Here is a 16,152-nt window from a genome sequence, read left to right on the forward strand (position 1 = left end):
CTGAGATTATGTTTTAAATGTTTCACACTTAGTGCAGTTACACAATCTTAACATATTCCTTCTTTTTTATTTTATAAATATATTTTTTATTAATAACCATTTTATAGATGTCGAAAAATTGTATGTTGAGTTTTTCAACAAACAACATTTATTAAGGAAAAATATTTATAGGTATATGTCATTTAATATCATAGGACTTTTGTGATACTCTTTTATAGATATAAAACTTAATTTAAATACTATGTTCATTTGTACTGCAGTTCTTACTTTGAGACTCAGTGTGCCGCTGTTGACCAAGAAGATGGAAGAGCTGGATGTGGAGACCCACTAAAGCTTACACAATCACAGAGTGCATATTGGCAAGAAGAAATGCAACATTTTCACTCTCTCTCTTACTATCAGATACAGTTCTCCATTTTATAGAAAAACGTGGATATTTCATATTGTATTTCTCTTGTGGATTTAAAAGGCAACAGGAAGACACGAATAACAAGGATTGAGATGAAGAGCCAACGTAAAAAAGCAGCAATCACAGTGACATGGCAAGTAATATTTTTCTTTATTGCTTGGTTTTGTGACATGGCTTCTGGTCAGCTTCAATACTCAATATTTGAAGAAATAAAGCTAGGTTCTATAGTAGGGAATATTGCAGAGGATCTGGGTTTGGATATTAAAGAATTGTCTTTTCGAAAATTCCGTATTGATTCTGGACATAATGAACAATATTTGTCTGTGAATTTGGAAAATGGAAACCTATATGTTACACACAGAATAGATAGAGAGACAACATGTGGAAGGGCACACGCATGTGTTTTAAACTTTGAAGCAGTGGTTGAAAATCCTTTGAATATTTTCCATGTTAAAGTTGAAATTCAAGATGTTAATGACAATCCACCAAGATTTAACAAGAATATCTTTGATATAGGGATTAGTGAATCTACTCTACCAGGTGCTCGCCTTGTTTTGGGTAATGCACAAGATCCAGATTTGGGTTCAAATTCTCTGCAGTACTACAAGCTCAATTCCAACAACTACTTCACCTTGGGAGAAAAAATCAGCCTAGATGGCAGTAAATTTGCAGAACTTGTGTTAGAAAAGTCCTTAGACCGTGAAAATCAAAGTTTCCATGAATTAATTTTAACAGCCTTTGATGGTGGAACACCAATGAAAACTGCCACTGCTTTCATTAAGATTGTGGTTAATGATGTCAATGATAACTTACCATTATTTAGTCAAGAAATGTATGAGGTTACTTTGAATGAGAATGCACCCAATAATTCTCTAGTGCTCTATCTGAATGCTACTGACAAAGATGAGGGTTTAAATGCACAAATCACATATTCTTTTAGTCATATATCAGAAAATGCACAACATCTTTTCACTATTGATCCTCAAAACAGTGATATTCGGACACGTGGACAGCTAGACTATGAAGTGACAGAGAGTTACGAGATGACCGTGGAAGCTAAAGATGGTGGTGGTCTGGTTTCACATTGCAAGGTATCAATACAGATTATTGATGTCAATGACAATGTCCCTGAAATAATACTTACCTCCGTCTCAACTCCAATACCGGAGGATTTCTTACCTGGCACAGTGATAGCACTAATCAATGTCCGTGATCGAGACTCTGGAGAAAATGGTGAGGTTACTTGCCAGATTATGGACGCATTGCCTTTTAAATTAGTATCATCATCTAGTAGTTACCACAAACTTGTTACTACAAGTACAATGGATAGAGAAAGAACCTCTGAGTATAACATCACAATTCAAGCCACAGACAAAGGATCTCCTCCTTTGTCCGCTAACAAAACCATTCGATTGACAATAAAAGATGTGAATGATAATCCACCTATTTTTGAGAAAAGAGGCTACATCGTTTATGTTCCAGAAAATAATCCACCGGGAAATTCAATATATAATATTTATGCTTCAGATCTTGACCTTGGGGAAAATTCTCGAATGATCTACACAATTTTCAACAACAACATTGAAGACATTCCAGTATCTTCATATGTTTCCATAAATTCAGTAACTGGAGTTCTTTATGCACAGCAATCTTTTGACTATGAGAATTTAAGGGAATTTGAAATCCTTATAATGGCTAAAGACAGTGGATCTCCTCCTCTGAGCAGTAATGTCACACTGAGGGTATGTATCACTGACAGGAATGATAATTCCCCAAAAATCCTCTACCCATCCACAGGTGTAGATGGAACTGCGCTGTTTGAAATTGTTCCTCGTTTTTCTGACAAAGGTTATCTAGTAACTAAAGTAGTGGCAGTGGATGCTGATTCTGGACACAACGCATGGCTCTCTTATCATTTTCTGCATCTTCCAGAACCAACTTATTTTACAATCGGTCAACACACAGGAGAGATCAGGACATCACGCAATTTTCAAGACAAAGATTCTTTGAGGCAAAAAGTGGTGGTAATGGTGAAGGACAATGGAGAGCCCTCTCTTTCAGCCACAGTTCAATTACACTTGGTTGTCGCAGAACATTTTCAACAAGTCCTCCCAGAAATCATTAGCCAACCAGATACCCAATCTAATGTAACAGTTTACTTAGTAACATCCATTGCCGTGATTTCCTTTTTGTTCCTTTTGACTGTATTATTTGTGATCATTTCTAAATGCCGGAAATCTAACATTGCAACACCTTTTGGAACTTTAGGTAAAGATTTTTATCCCCAGATTGTCACCGGTTATCCTTCTCAGTTTAATAATGGAACTTTGCCCCTGCCATACTCATATGATGTTTGTGTAGCCCTCGATTCAAGTCAAAATGAGTTTGCATATCTTCAACCTAGCCCAAAAGTTCCAACAGAAAATCTTATTGATGCCGATGATACAGGGACTGGAAATGGTTCTCTAAAAGACACTTTGCCAGCAACTAACTTTGCACAGGTATGATTTTATTTGTTTTACATGTAAAATTGGTCCTGTTAGCTTGATGGAAAACAGTTGAAGTTACTGATATACATATATATTGTAAGCAACATCAGCCTAAGCAATAGCTATGTGTTTGCACATACAGATGACTTAATTGATCCCTCTGGTCGGATATGTTGTAATATTCTGCATCACCACTGCCATTAAGGGGCCTATGCAGAGAGCAGCGCTATAGCAAATATCGCCATTTTTTGGTGTAATTTGCTTAGAAAACAGCAGAAAATGGCGAGTTACGAAAAAAGCGCCATTTTTTTTTCTATTTGTAAATCTCGCCGCGCGGCTGGCGAGAACCTACATCTCGCCAGTTTTAAAAATATCCGAATTCAGAAAGGCGCGAACGCCGTCTAGCGGCTGTTCGCGCCAATAAAATGGCGCGATTTTCTACAATTAGCTCCACCAACAAAAGTTGGCAAGAAGCTGGAGCTCGCCGGACATAGGAAAAAAAAAAAATGCGCGATTTTTCTTTTACACATTTCAGCAGCACGCATCTCTCCATTTTAAACTCGCCACACGCATTCATGCTATAAATTGCAGATTTTGCACATTTCTGCATATGGAGAATAAAACTCCAAAAAAGCTACTTTTTATTACCTTCGCCAATTTTTAAAATCGCTGCTCTCTGCATAGGCCCCTAAATCCTATAGAAACTGTGATATTCTGAACTATATTGGATATGTTGTGTCCTTTGGGGAACAATGTACCATATAGATGTATAGATATATACTCCATCTATCCATATATAGATATATGTGCACTCACAAAGCTTTTAGTGATGCTGATGTTCAAAAAAAATGCAGTATACATATTATAACATTATTTTTTAAATGGCTTTTAAGAACATTATGAATGTTTATTGGAAAGAAAAATCATTTTGGACACAAAAGAACTGATTGAATTCCGAAAGCAAATACAGCATCAAGCAGTTTAATTACATAAAGCATAGATTGCTCCCTAAAAAAATGAGTTGAGGACTATTTTTGTATTTGCATAAATTATGATGGATATTAGTTTGAATAAGTCTATACCTGCAAATTATATGATGTTATATGTACTGTATATTGCTCTGTAATATATGTCTATGACTTTAAGGGAGACTTGTTCTACTAGACAGGATGTAAGAAGAGCCAGGGCATGCTGGGCAGGGGGCAAAGGAGTAGGAAGTGTGACAGAGACAGCCAGGTTTGCAGTGGCATAATACTGAACTAATCTGAGTTTGACCTATTGTGATTATTTTGAATAAAGTGTGGTTTGTTAGAGCACTTCACAGCCAATGATGAGCACTATAGAGCTATTGGTTAGTGATTTTACTACAACATGCTACTGATAAAACTTTAGAGGAGGGGGGGGGGGGGGGGGGGTTATGTAAGCCCTTGAGCAAACAAAGTCAATTTTGGAGAATATCTTTTCACCACCCTTTGAGTTTGGGAGATTTCTCAATCAGTATAACTGTCTCTAAACCTTCTCCTCAAGTCATCCCACAGAGGCCATGTTTTAAGGGTTAACTAGCTAATCGCACCACAATTTACATGTTCAAATGTAAGAAAAGTGCAAACGTGTGCTTGGTAATTCAATGATTTGGAATTTTATTTAAAACCATAGAGGACCAATTAGTTAATGCACCTAGTTAATGGTTGTAGTGCAACACACACATTTAATGTGAATTGATGACCTTGGCGATTCCTTATTAGGCTTTTAAAGAACAGCAATATCCTCTCCAAAAGAGAGGGCATTTCAGTAACTTTAATACTATAAATCAGGGGTGTGCAAACAGGGTGGGGGGGGCGTGATATTCTCTGCGGAGGGCGCAGCGGTTACATAGGCAGACGGCTTCTGGCCATGCGTCGCCATGGCAATGCAGCATCAAATGACGCCATGAAGGCAACGTAACGTCATGACGTCAGAACGCCGGAGACAAGGTAAGGGGGGTGGGGGCACGAGGATGGGGGGAGAGACGGCAGGGGTTAACAGGGGGAAAAGATTGTGCAGCCCTACTATACATGCTTCTGAAGTGCACAAAGATATTTACAATCCTCTAAGGAAGCTGATTGTCCCAGGAATATATCATTTCATTGACCCAATTTTTGAGTATATTGATTATTTTTAGAAGCCCTTTTGTGTTTCTTTTTAGAGATTAATTATTTTTTGAATGACAACTGCAGTCATGTGGGACTGTGATAGGGGCAAAGATTGTCTCCCTTGTATGCCAAATGGTACCTGAGTTGGTAGAAGAATATAATGTTATGATACACAGGCCTTACCGTCGTCTTGAACTGATGTTTAGATGACATGATATGTATTTGGAATGAGAGTGGCCTGCATCTTTCAGAATTTGTAGAAATGTATAAGTGTATAATGTATAATGTAATGTATAAATGTATATGATATACTGTAGATTTAAATGTAATGTCACTTTGTAACCATATATTGTTTTTATATAGGTTGTGCGTACATCACAAGTGCAGAAACTATAACTCTTTAGATTTAAATTTTAAAATTTCAACTCCCTTTATGATTGTAAGAACAATAAATACAATCACATTATTATAATACAATGAAAACACATACATTTAATATAAAACACGATGAAATATAAAATGTCAATGAACAAAAATACCACTGCGTAAGTGGAAGGCTTAGCAAAAAATATTTGAGTACGATTATTTATATATATTCATACATACTTGTGTTTTAAATTGATATGAGAATGTGAATCTACTGGTATATCGTGTTTATATTTGGAGATATTATTTTTCCTTTTGTTCCTCCAAATACAGACACCACTACCCTCCCCCATCTACAAACACCACTTCTCCCCCACATACAGACACCACTATACACCTCCCCAGATACAAACACCACTACACCCCACCCCCGAGACACAAACACAATTACACAACCCTCAGATGCAAACACCTTTGAAGATTGGACATCAGTCCAATAAAGCATTGTTGTCTCTATTTTACATTAGAGAAGGTAAAAATGTCTGTGGTGGATTCGGGATTCAACCTCTGTTCATTTTAAAACTGCATCTCCTAATTTTGGGGACTGTTTGACTCGGACTCCTTGGAATCACCTTGTGGCTTTCTGTTCTGAGGTCCGGACATTGTGGGTGTTTGCATTACACTGGAACAATTTTTTTCTTTGTATTTGTTTATCTGTGTTATTTTCATTATATACTTTACTGACTATTTTTTGTCTTTTGGTCCTAGCGTTTGAGGTTTTTTTTCTGCTTGATAGTATCTACACGTAACAGTGTTTCCCCCACCCGGTGGGAGATTTGGCCATTACCTAGTATGTGGTGCATGCTACCTGTTGGTAAGTAGGAGGGCTGAGTCGTCCGCCGATGGTTGTGGGGACACAGGACAGGTTTCTGGGGTGCATACCCCACGTGGTTCTCTAGCAGTGCAGTGCCTCCATCTGCCGCAGGCTCCAGTTGGAAGGAGGCGATCTCCTACTGTAGAACTACTCCCTCTTCTCCCAGTAAAATCACACACCAGGCAAGAGGTATATGCAAGCAGGAATAGATTTATTGGGTCAGCACTCACAACTCGGCAGTGGTCTGCCCAATCAGTCTCTCTGGATAAGCTACCCAGCTGACAACCACTACGGCCAAGGGCACCGCAGCTGTCTTATCTCTTCTCAACCCCTCTGTCAGGAGTCAGGGTATAGGTGCACACTCACACTCCCCCAAGGGGAAGAGGAACAGAGAAGGCCCCAATCTCAGGCAGTCTGTTGTGTGACCTGCCTCTCTCAGTGGGGAGAGGAACACCCACAGAATTTGGGTGGCAACCCCCTTAAATACAGCCAGGAGGAGGGCACCAGGTCTGACCCCTGATTGGGTACACTCAGGCCTAGTTACACCGCCTCCCACTCAAGGATATTGCAGGAGTGGGTAAAACCCATGATTACTACTGGCAGGCCTGCTCTTACCAGGGCTTACTGCCAGGAGGGGCAGACTGGTAGCCAAAAACCAGTCCTGGCTACATAAACTATTTTCATTTCTCCCTGCTTGATAATATTGCTAGGTGTAACAGATTTATTCATTACCTCCTTTCTCCTTGCCCCTCCCCCCCTTTTTTTACATCACAGAATACTTTTTTCATATAACTATTTTCTTATACTGGTGGTGTTGTTTATAGATTTTAATTTTATGTGCACGATTTTTGTGACATGCAAATTATTTTAGATTTTGTATGTTTTCATTCACATTTAAACTTATCACTTTTTCACACATCAATTTATAATAGCATTATCACTATATATTAGTTTTTCTTATTTTTACTTGCCAATGTATGTTTATCCATGTTGCTGTAACTTGCAAAACAACAAATCCTAAAATGTATTAGCTCGCTGTGCCTGGCTAGTAGTGACCTGGAACCCTGGCCATCTTATGTTAAGTGTAAGAGCAAAAATTGCACAATTTTACCATAATTTGTTTTTCTTGAAGTATCATTTCTTTGATTATTATTAAACTATCATGTGTATTTTTAATTTGTGATTTAAAAAAAATAATAACAACAATATATATCAGTTTTGCACTCCCCGAAGTGCTTTTCATATTAGTTCAACAGCAGTATGTAACGGTGTTTCCTCCACCCAATCTCATATTGGCCCCCTCCTGTGGAAACTGACCCATGTTACATGTGGTGTAATGTGGTGCACCTGCTGGCTTACAGAACTCCTGAGTCTCAGCGATGTTATGGGGGATATCATCAGGACTGGCTTATGAGGTATAGCTGAGTCATACTCACTCTTGGTACAGCGCCTCCATCTCTTCCAGACCCCCATCATAGTAGGGAGGAGTCTCTGAATGAGAACCTCTATGTGCACCTTCTTCCCAAATGACTCCACAATCAGGACAGAAGAGTTCTTTATACCCTGTAAATGGCACCCTTTATTACAGCAGACAATGGCCGACAGCCCATCATTGCGGCTGGTCTTCAGCCGCTCATTGTAGGTTACCAACCCAAAGGAAGTCCCTGGACACCACTCCTAGTCAGGGCCGTAGAAGCTGTCCCTGCTCTTCCCTTACTCCCTGATGGAGTAAGAGGAATAGTCTTCCTCACCTCTCCCCTGAGGGAGGGCCACAAAACCTGCCAGAACCCTGACAGTTTGCTGGACAGACTAACCCTACTCATGGGTGGTGAGGCACACTGCTAAATATAGGAAGTGCTGTGCACTAAATAGCTCCAATAGGCACCACCCCTATGTCACTGTAATTGAACACAGAGCCTGATGACAATTCCTTCACTGAATACTACACAGCACATGTGGGTGGGGGAAAAGCCCCATGATTACTCCTGGCAAACCTGCCCTTAACAGGAATTATTGCACAGGAGGAGAAAGAACTATAACCCCAAAACTACACAGGGTTACAAGTATATCAATTGATTAACTTCAACAGCCAGCTATTGATTTCGCAGTGGTCAATCAATTGATTTAGCAGATTCGTTCATCTTGAATTGCTCCATATACAAAGTGCCGTTGTTATGGTGCTTTGCTTTAGTCTCCTTGTGGGTTGGATCTTCAGCTTTATCTCAGTCCTTTCATTTCAGAACACCAACAATAATCGCCTGATGTGCATTTCGTCCTTTAACAGGACTTCATCTGTGGCTGTCTCACTACTGCATACATGTGATTTATGCCATGTTAGGTTGGACTGGTGAGTCCAAGTTTGGTTATAATAATGTCCCCCCTTTTTTTGGGAGGAGACATTAACTTGAGTGAATCCTGGAGTGCTTATTGGAATATTTTTCACTGGTTTTGAAAAACGGCCTTAAAAGGCACATGGTTAATCTTCCCTAATGTGTAAAAATGCTTTTGCCCCTGGTGTCTTGCTCACTCAAACCTTAGCCCAAAAATATAGCTAATAGTATTTTCTATGTGTTGTTTAATTTCTTTAAATGCTGATGTCTGTGTATCTTTATGTGAGGAATCGGGGAACGCGTCCCCTGCGGCACGCTCCCTCCTCGCTTACCTATAGTACTGCAGCAGCTGCCGAAGATCCGCCCCCCCCCGCTGATGCGCGCATCACCGCTCCTGTTACAGAGCGCGCGTGCACCCGCTCCTTCTATGCACGGTCACCGAGCATAGCTCCGCCCACTCAGACGCGCCGCACCTCCGCTGTGCGCGGTGCACGCGCATGACACCGCACAACTAGCCCCAGCTGCGTGGCAAGTTTAGCTATGGGCCCTTGTCTCCTGCAGCCTATCCTTGGTATCTGCGGAGGCCCCGTCTCCGCTCCGCCCCCTCTCCTACTGGTTCCTGTCTCCTATAAAGGACTGCCTCTTCCTGTCATACCTTGCTGAACATAACTTTGTGTAGCCTTTGCGTGTGCCTGTCTTGTCCAGCCCAGTCTTGTCTTGTTCTCTGCAGTTAACCTCTCGTGGACCGACCTGGCTTTGCATTTGGATTCTCTCTGGCTCTTGACCCCTGGCTTACGGATAACGACTACGAGTACCTCTCCAACCCACGGACCCCGGCAAGTATTGGATTAACCCTTTCTTCATACCCAGACCCAGCAATGCTGCAAACCACCTTCTGGGCTCGCCCCCGCTACTGTGGGTGTATGGTATAGTCCTTCCCACCTCAGTGCCGGGGTCAGGTCTTGTTTGTGGGCTCGTGCAAGCGTTACAGTATGTTCAGCCCAACAAACATTGACCCCCCTGAGGTGAGCCTAACCACAACTGCTTCTACTCTATTGGGAAACATACCCCAGGAACCACGTCTTCCGACAGCCAATCGGTATGCGGGTGAACCCCTAGGATGCTGAGGCTTTCTTATCCAATGTGATATCCACTTTGAATTAACCCCTTCTCGCTTCCCTACCAATAGATCTAAAGTGGCTTATTTCATTGCATTGCTGACCGGAGATGCTTTGGCCTGGGCATCTCACATCTGGGAGCTAATGCCTGAACTCACACAGAACTTTCTTGTTTTCAAAAAAAAGGTTTCAGCAGGTCTTTGACACTCCTGGCCGCGAGGCTACTGCGGCCTCTTCTCTTTTCCACATCACCCAGGGCCACCGGACTATCGCGAAGTATGCTCTTGAACTTCGGACTATTGCCGCAGAAACTGGTTGGAACAACGAGGCTTTAACTGCAGCCTTCTGGCAGGCCTCTCAGACTCCTTGAAAGATCAATTGGCTGCACGTGTAAGACCCACTGCCCTTGAAGATCTGATCTCTACATGTATACGGGTGGATCAACGCCTCCAAGAGAGACGAAGTGAACGCCAGACTACACATACGCCTGTACCTATATCTCTCTCCTTCTCTCTCTCCAGTTCCTGAAGCACCTGACCCCATGCTGCTGGGTACTCACCAGTTGTCCTTTACAGAAAGCAGCGCCGGAGAAGCGAGGGGCTATGTCTTTATTGTGGCCTAGCCAGTCATTTGGTGTACCTCTGTCCTACGCGTCCGGGAGAACACCAGCGGCCTATAAGGTATGATGGAATTTCTTTGGGTACCATATGTTCTTGTCCGCCTTCCAAGGAAAATATGCCAAAAAGGATCCTTCTGCCTATCATAATGGAGGGTACTGACTTTCATACTTCTGCACTTGCCTTCATCGACTCTGGGTCTGGAGGAAACTTTGTGGATCAGAATTTTGCTATAAAACACCGGATTCCACAGCTTAGCAAGTCCATTCCAATAGGACTCAACGCAATAGACGGGCCATCCATTTCAACCTGCCTTCATCTGCCTGGAGACTGCGATATTCACTCTTTCCACCAAGGATGGACACAAGGAACAAATCTCGTTGTATCTCATTCATTCACCGTCGGTGCAGGTAATCTTGGGTCTTCCCTGGTTACAATTGCATAATCCTGTAACTGCCTATACGATGGCCTAGTGCATGTCATATTCCTTGTGGTTCCCCTCCTCTTTCTCTTGCCGGTTTAGAAACCGCTGATAATATTAAGGGCCCACTTCCTGCGGCTTATATTGCATTTCTTGACGTCTTCGATAAAGTTAGCTCTGAAGTCCTTCCCCCGCATCGTCCCTTCGATTGTCCCATTGATCTCATCCCTGGTGCCATTCTCCCGAAAGGCAGATCCTATCCCTTGTCCATTCCAGAATCCCGTGCCATGTCAGAGTATATAAAAGAGAACTTAAAGAAGGGGTTTATAAGAAACTCCACCTCACTGTGACGGTAGTGAGGGTTTGGCCCGGGATTAACGGGGTTACCCCCCAAGGGCCCCCCTCTAACCTCACCAGGGAGACAAGGGGTTAACTGGGCTGAGGCCCAGAAATGTGATTTAACCCTTGTTATAACATGAAAATGTATTTTCCCCTGTTCCCCTGTTCCATTGTAATGTCTGGTTAATCAGTGTCTGCATAACACACACACTGGGACTTAAGGGGTTAATAAGCTACAGTTTAAGAAAATACCCCGGTATTGTGTCTTTTCAGAGAATCTGGACTTCAAAAGGCTTAATTGAAGTTGAATGTGAAAAGCAGAAGGTTTTTTTTAGTGTACAGTATGTTAATACCTGTTTGCAGGCAGCTAGTGTGGATTGTGAACATTATAACTCACACTAACAAAGGCCTCTGATTAAGGAGGTCTGGGCTTAGGTGTGACACATAGCACCAGTGAGCAAAAGGTAATGCCCTAATTGTTTATGCAAGACCCAGGAAGGATCAACAGGTAATTACCTAGTTGGTTATGCGAAAAGCTACAAGCCTACTACAAAAGGTTTTATTGATGGGGGTAGGGGTGGAGCTACCCAAGAAGGATATCAAAATGAGTAACCTTATTAAATATAAGAATACTATGAGATGTCCTTGGATGAACAGGCTAAGACCTACATATTTGTATTCGTGGGACTTCCCCGCCACCAACCGTTACAAACACTTAATATCTGGCCCTTAGTGGCTGCCAGATATTAATATCTCTATTAATTTTCATATTACACTGTAATGTAGGGTCTCTCTGCGAGCGTCAGGTGTCAAGGACTGTATTAATATATCTCACCTGACTGTGTGTATTACGGAACGGAAGTTATGCAATGATTTGCAGTAAATATGAAATTTTGGTTGAGTTCTGAGAAACTGCAGCCCCCCTGCTATGATAATGAGCAGGAAGGGCTAGAATTTACATTGCCTGGTCTAAAGGCTAAATTGCTAATTGCTTATGCTTGGCCCAACGGACAAAAGGAACTAACCAGAGAAAGTGTGACTTTTCACACTGGACCCTGGACGTCCAAACTGAGCTTCAAAAGCTTCAAAGGGACGTTTTGCTAGACGGCACGGCGCCATATCTTGGAAAGAGGGGGTTAAAATGATATATAAGTCAGAACCACCTTTTACCCATTGTTGTTCATGCAAAGTTGTTCATGTTGTTCATGTTCTTCATGCAAATGTTCTTCATGCAAATATCTGCATGCATGTATCCTGCCTGTTTTGCTGTGATGTCAACTGAAATATGGGAGAAGTGGCCAGTCTGTAATCCTGATGGCTTTCTTGCCATAATCTTTAAGTAAGTGTCTATATTTTGCTGTTATTGTATAATCTGTTGTGTTCACCTTTATCAAGGAATAAACTATATTTTATCATATCTAAGTCTCGTTCCAGTTCAAACCCAGGTATATATATATATTTATATATAGTTTTGGTGTAAATTACAACTTGTCACAAGCTACCGTGACACTCACCTGCTGGGGCAGGCTTCTTCTTTGTGAAAAAGAAAGATGGGTCTCTCCGCCCCTGCATTGATTATAGAGGCTTAAATAAGATCACCCAGAAAAACCGGAATCCCTTACCACTCATCTCAGAACTGTTCGACCGCTTACAAGGTGCCTCCATTTTCTCCAAACTTGCCTCCGTGGTGCTTACAACCTTATACGCATCAGGGAAGGAGACGAATGGAAAACGGCCTTTAACACCCGCGATGGCCATAATGAGTATCTAGTAATGCCATTTGGACTCTGTACCGCTCCTGCGGTCTTTCAAGAATTTGTCAATGAGATTTTTCGTGATGTTCTCAATTTGTTTGTCATTGTGTATCTTGATGATATTCTCATTTTTTCTAAATCCCTGTCGGAACATATTCAGCATACCAAGCTGGTACTCTCTCGTCTTCGTCAGAATCATCTCTATGCCAAGATGGAGAAATGTATGTTTCATCAAAGTTCTACTTCCTTCCTGGGCTATATAATCTCCGAGAAGGGATTCGCCATGGACCCTGAGAAATTAAAAGCAGTATTGGATTGGCCCCAACCTACGTCGCTTAAAGCCATCCAGCGATTTCTTGGCTTTGCCAATTATTATCGTAAATTTATCCATGGATTCTCCACTCTTGTGGCTCTTATAACCAACCTGACCAAGAAAGATGCCGATCCTTCCTCTTGGTCTCCAGAGGCCTGTTCGGCTTTTGAATCCCTGAAGAAAGCCTTCACGTCCGCCCCTATTCTGCATCACCCCGACCCGTCTCTTCCTTTCACAATGGAGTTCGATGCCTCAGACGTTGCAGCAGGGGCTGTGCTCTCTCAAAGACAATCTCCCCAAGATCACCAACATCCATGCCGGTATTTCGCCAAAAAAAATTCTCCTGCGGAGATCAACTATGACGTTGGTAATAGAGAACTTTTAGCAATCAAGATAGCACTCCAAGAATGGCGACATCTGCTCGAAGGTACCAAAAAAACTATTCTTATTCTCACCGATCACAAGAATTTATTGTATATTGAGGGCGCTCAACGCCTTGGTTCCCGTCAAGCTCGCTGGGCCTTATTCTTCTCAAGATTTAATTATGTAATTTCTTATATTCCTGGTACTAAGAATTTAAAGGCCGATGCATTGTCTCGTCAATTGCTTTCCGAGGACAAGTCAGACGAAGTTCCCGAAACCATTCTCCCTTGTAAACTCATCATTGCTGCTAACTCTTTCGACATCTTGGACAAGATTCTGGAATCACAGACGTAGGTGCCTGAAGGACTGTAGTTCCTGAGGGCTGTCTTTACGCTGCAACCAAATTCTGTTGAAAGATTCTCGAGTGGGGTCATGCTTCCAAGTCAGCCGGTTACCCTGGGATCCGAAGAACCACCGACTTAATCAGATGTACCTTCTGGTGGCAGGAGATGTTGAGCGACATTAAGGAATTTGTTTCATCCTGTTCAATCTGTGCAAGGAATAAGTCCGGTCGACAAAAGCCTGCTACGTCCTGCTACGTCTGCAAAAGCCTGCTACGTGCTGGTCTGCTACGTCCGCTTCCCATTCCGGAACGTCCATGGTCCCAATTATCAATGGATTTCATAGTGGAGCTATCCATTTCAAATTGTGTGAATATCATACTGGTAATCGTGGATCGTTTTTCGAAGCAGGCCCATTTCATACCCCGCAAGGGCCTTCCAAATTCTGCTACTCTTGCTGAGGTCTATATCAAGAAGATTTTTCGTATACATGGGGTTCCTATTTCTATCATATCTGATCGGGGACCACAATTTGTGTCAAAAGTTTGGCGGGCGTTTTCTCAAAGACTCAATATTTTGCTTCTTTTTTCTTCTGAGTACCACCCGTATACGAATAGACAGACAGAAAGGGTAAACCAATCACTGGAACAGTATCTTAGATGTTTTGTTTCCGAGACTCAAGACAATTGGGCTGATCTATTACCCTGGGCTGAGTTTGCACACAATTCTCTAAGAAATGAGTCCACCCAAGAGTCGCCCTTTTTCATCAATTATGGCTATCACTCTAATTCTCTTCCTTTATCTTCTAACATTTCGGAGTTCCAGCCGCTGATACTATAGTCAACACTCTTCAAGACTCTTGGAGTAGGATCCGGAAAACTCTTCAAGAATCCGTTCAGAGACAAAAAATCCAGGCGGATCATCTAGAGGGGCCCAGGTTCAAGACAGGAGACAAGGTATGGCTCTCTTCTAAAAACATCAGATTAAAGACTCCTACCTTAAAATTGGCTCCCAGATTCCTGGGACCCTTCAAGATCCCGGAACAGATTAATCCTGTAGCGTACCGCCTTGATTTGCCTCCATCTATGAAGATACCATCAGTATTTCATGTCTCTCTCTTAAAACCTGTCAAGCAGAGTTCCAGGTACTGTGATGTTCTCTCTCCTCCTCCTCCTCCTCCTCCTATACTGGTTCAAGGTCAAGAGGAGCTTGAGATCCAGTCAATTATTGATTCCAGTTATTCCAGGGGAAGGATACAATTCCTAGTGCACTGGAAAGGCTTCGGTCCGGAGGAGTGCTCTTGGGTGCCATTTGACCAGATCCCCGCTCCCGGCTTACTTAGAAGGTTCCACGCCAGGTATCCGCAGAAGCCGTACTTGGATCGTCCGGAGTCCGATCCTCAAGGGAGGGGGTACTGTGAGGAATCGGGGAACGCATCCCTTGCGGTGCGCTCCCTCCTCGCTTACCTATAGTACTGCAGCGGCAGCTGCCGAAGATCCAACCCCCGCTTTAATGCATTAGTTATTTTCTGGCTCAATACATCCCAGAAGATGAAGATATTACAAGATCTTAAGAAACTACTTTGCAAGGACATAGACTGGCAGTCGCATCCAGAAGAACAAAAAACTTTACAGGACCTAAAGTATGCTATATTTACCGCACCAGTCTTACATTTATTTGATCTAAAATATCCTGTGGAAGTACAGTACATACAAACACTTGGACAGACTTGAAGAATGTTTGGTGCAAAAGGACCAACCAATTGCCTACACATGAAGAGCCCTCACAAACTTATGCACACATTGAAAAGGAGTTGCTGGCAATAGTTTTTGCTTCCAGTATATGTATAGTGTTCCTGAGGTAGTTAAGTCAGATCACAAATCTCTTGAAGTGACCATGACCAAGCCTAATGGAAGAGCACCAGTGAGATTACATCCCTTGTTATGGCAGCTACAGAGATATGACCTGAAAGAGGATTATACACCTTGAAAGGACATGCTTATTCCAAATACCTTATTCAGAGCAGCCTTGACAGATTCAGCATGTAATAATAATAATAATAGCATGTTCTTGTATAGTGCTGCTAATTTAACGTAGCGCTTTACAGAGACCTTTTGCAGGCACAAGTCCCTGCCCCGTGGAGCTTACAATCTATGTTTTTGGTGCCTGAGGCACAGGGAGATAAAGTGACTTGCCCAAAGTCACAAGAAGTCGACAGCGGGAATTGAACCAGGCTCCGCTGCTTCAATCTCTCAATGCCAGTCAGTGTCTTTACTCACTGAGCCG

The 16,152-nt window shown here is 42.2% G+C and overlaps 1 protein-coding gene across 1 annotated transcript; it reads left to right on the plus strand.

Annotated features, from left to right (window-relative positions):
• Nucleotides 1–579: 579 nt before the first annotated feature.
• LOC142494747 (protocadherin gamma-B5-like) lies at nucleotides 580–11,106 on the plus strand. The gene is made up of 3 exons (XM_075599183.1): nucleotides 580–2,910; nucleotides 10,448–10,745; nucleotides 10,859–11,106. Exons 1-3 carry the CDS (start codon nucleotides 580–582, stop codon nucleotides 11,104–11,106), a joined length of 2,877 nt encoding a protein of 958 aa, XP_075455298.1.
• The last annotated feature ends 5,046 nt before the right edge of the window (nucleotides 11,107–16,152 follow it).

The sequence above is a fragment of the Ascaphus truei genome, chromosome 5 (assembly GCF_040206685.1).
Source record: "Ascaphus truei isolate aAscTru1 chromosome 5, aAscTru1.hap1, whole genome shotgun sequence".
NCBI classification, from domain to species: Eukaryota; Metazoa; Chordata; class Amphibia; order Anura; family Ascaphidae; genus Ascaphus; species Ascaphus truei.

Excerpts from the sequence above, each read along its gene's own strand:
- LOC142494747 (XM_075599183.1), top strand. The coding sequence starts at position 580 with ATGGCTTCTGGTCAGCTTCAATACTCAATATTTGAAGAAATAAAGCTA. Across the intron at positions 2,911-10,447 it reads CAGCAACTAACTTTGCACAG|GAAAATATGCCAAAAAGGAT; the intron begins GTATGATTTTAT and ends CCGCCTTCCAAG. Across the intron at positions 10,746-10,858 it reads TTCATTCACCGTCGGTGCAG|AAACCGCTGATAATATTAAG; the intron begins GTAATCTTGGGT and ends TTGCCGGTTTAG.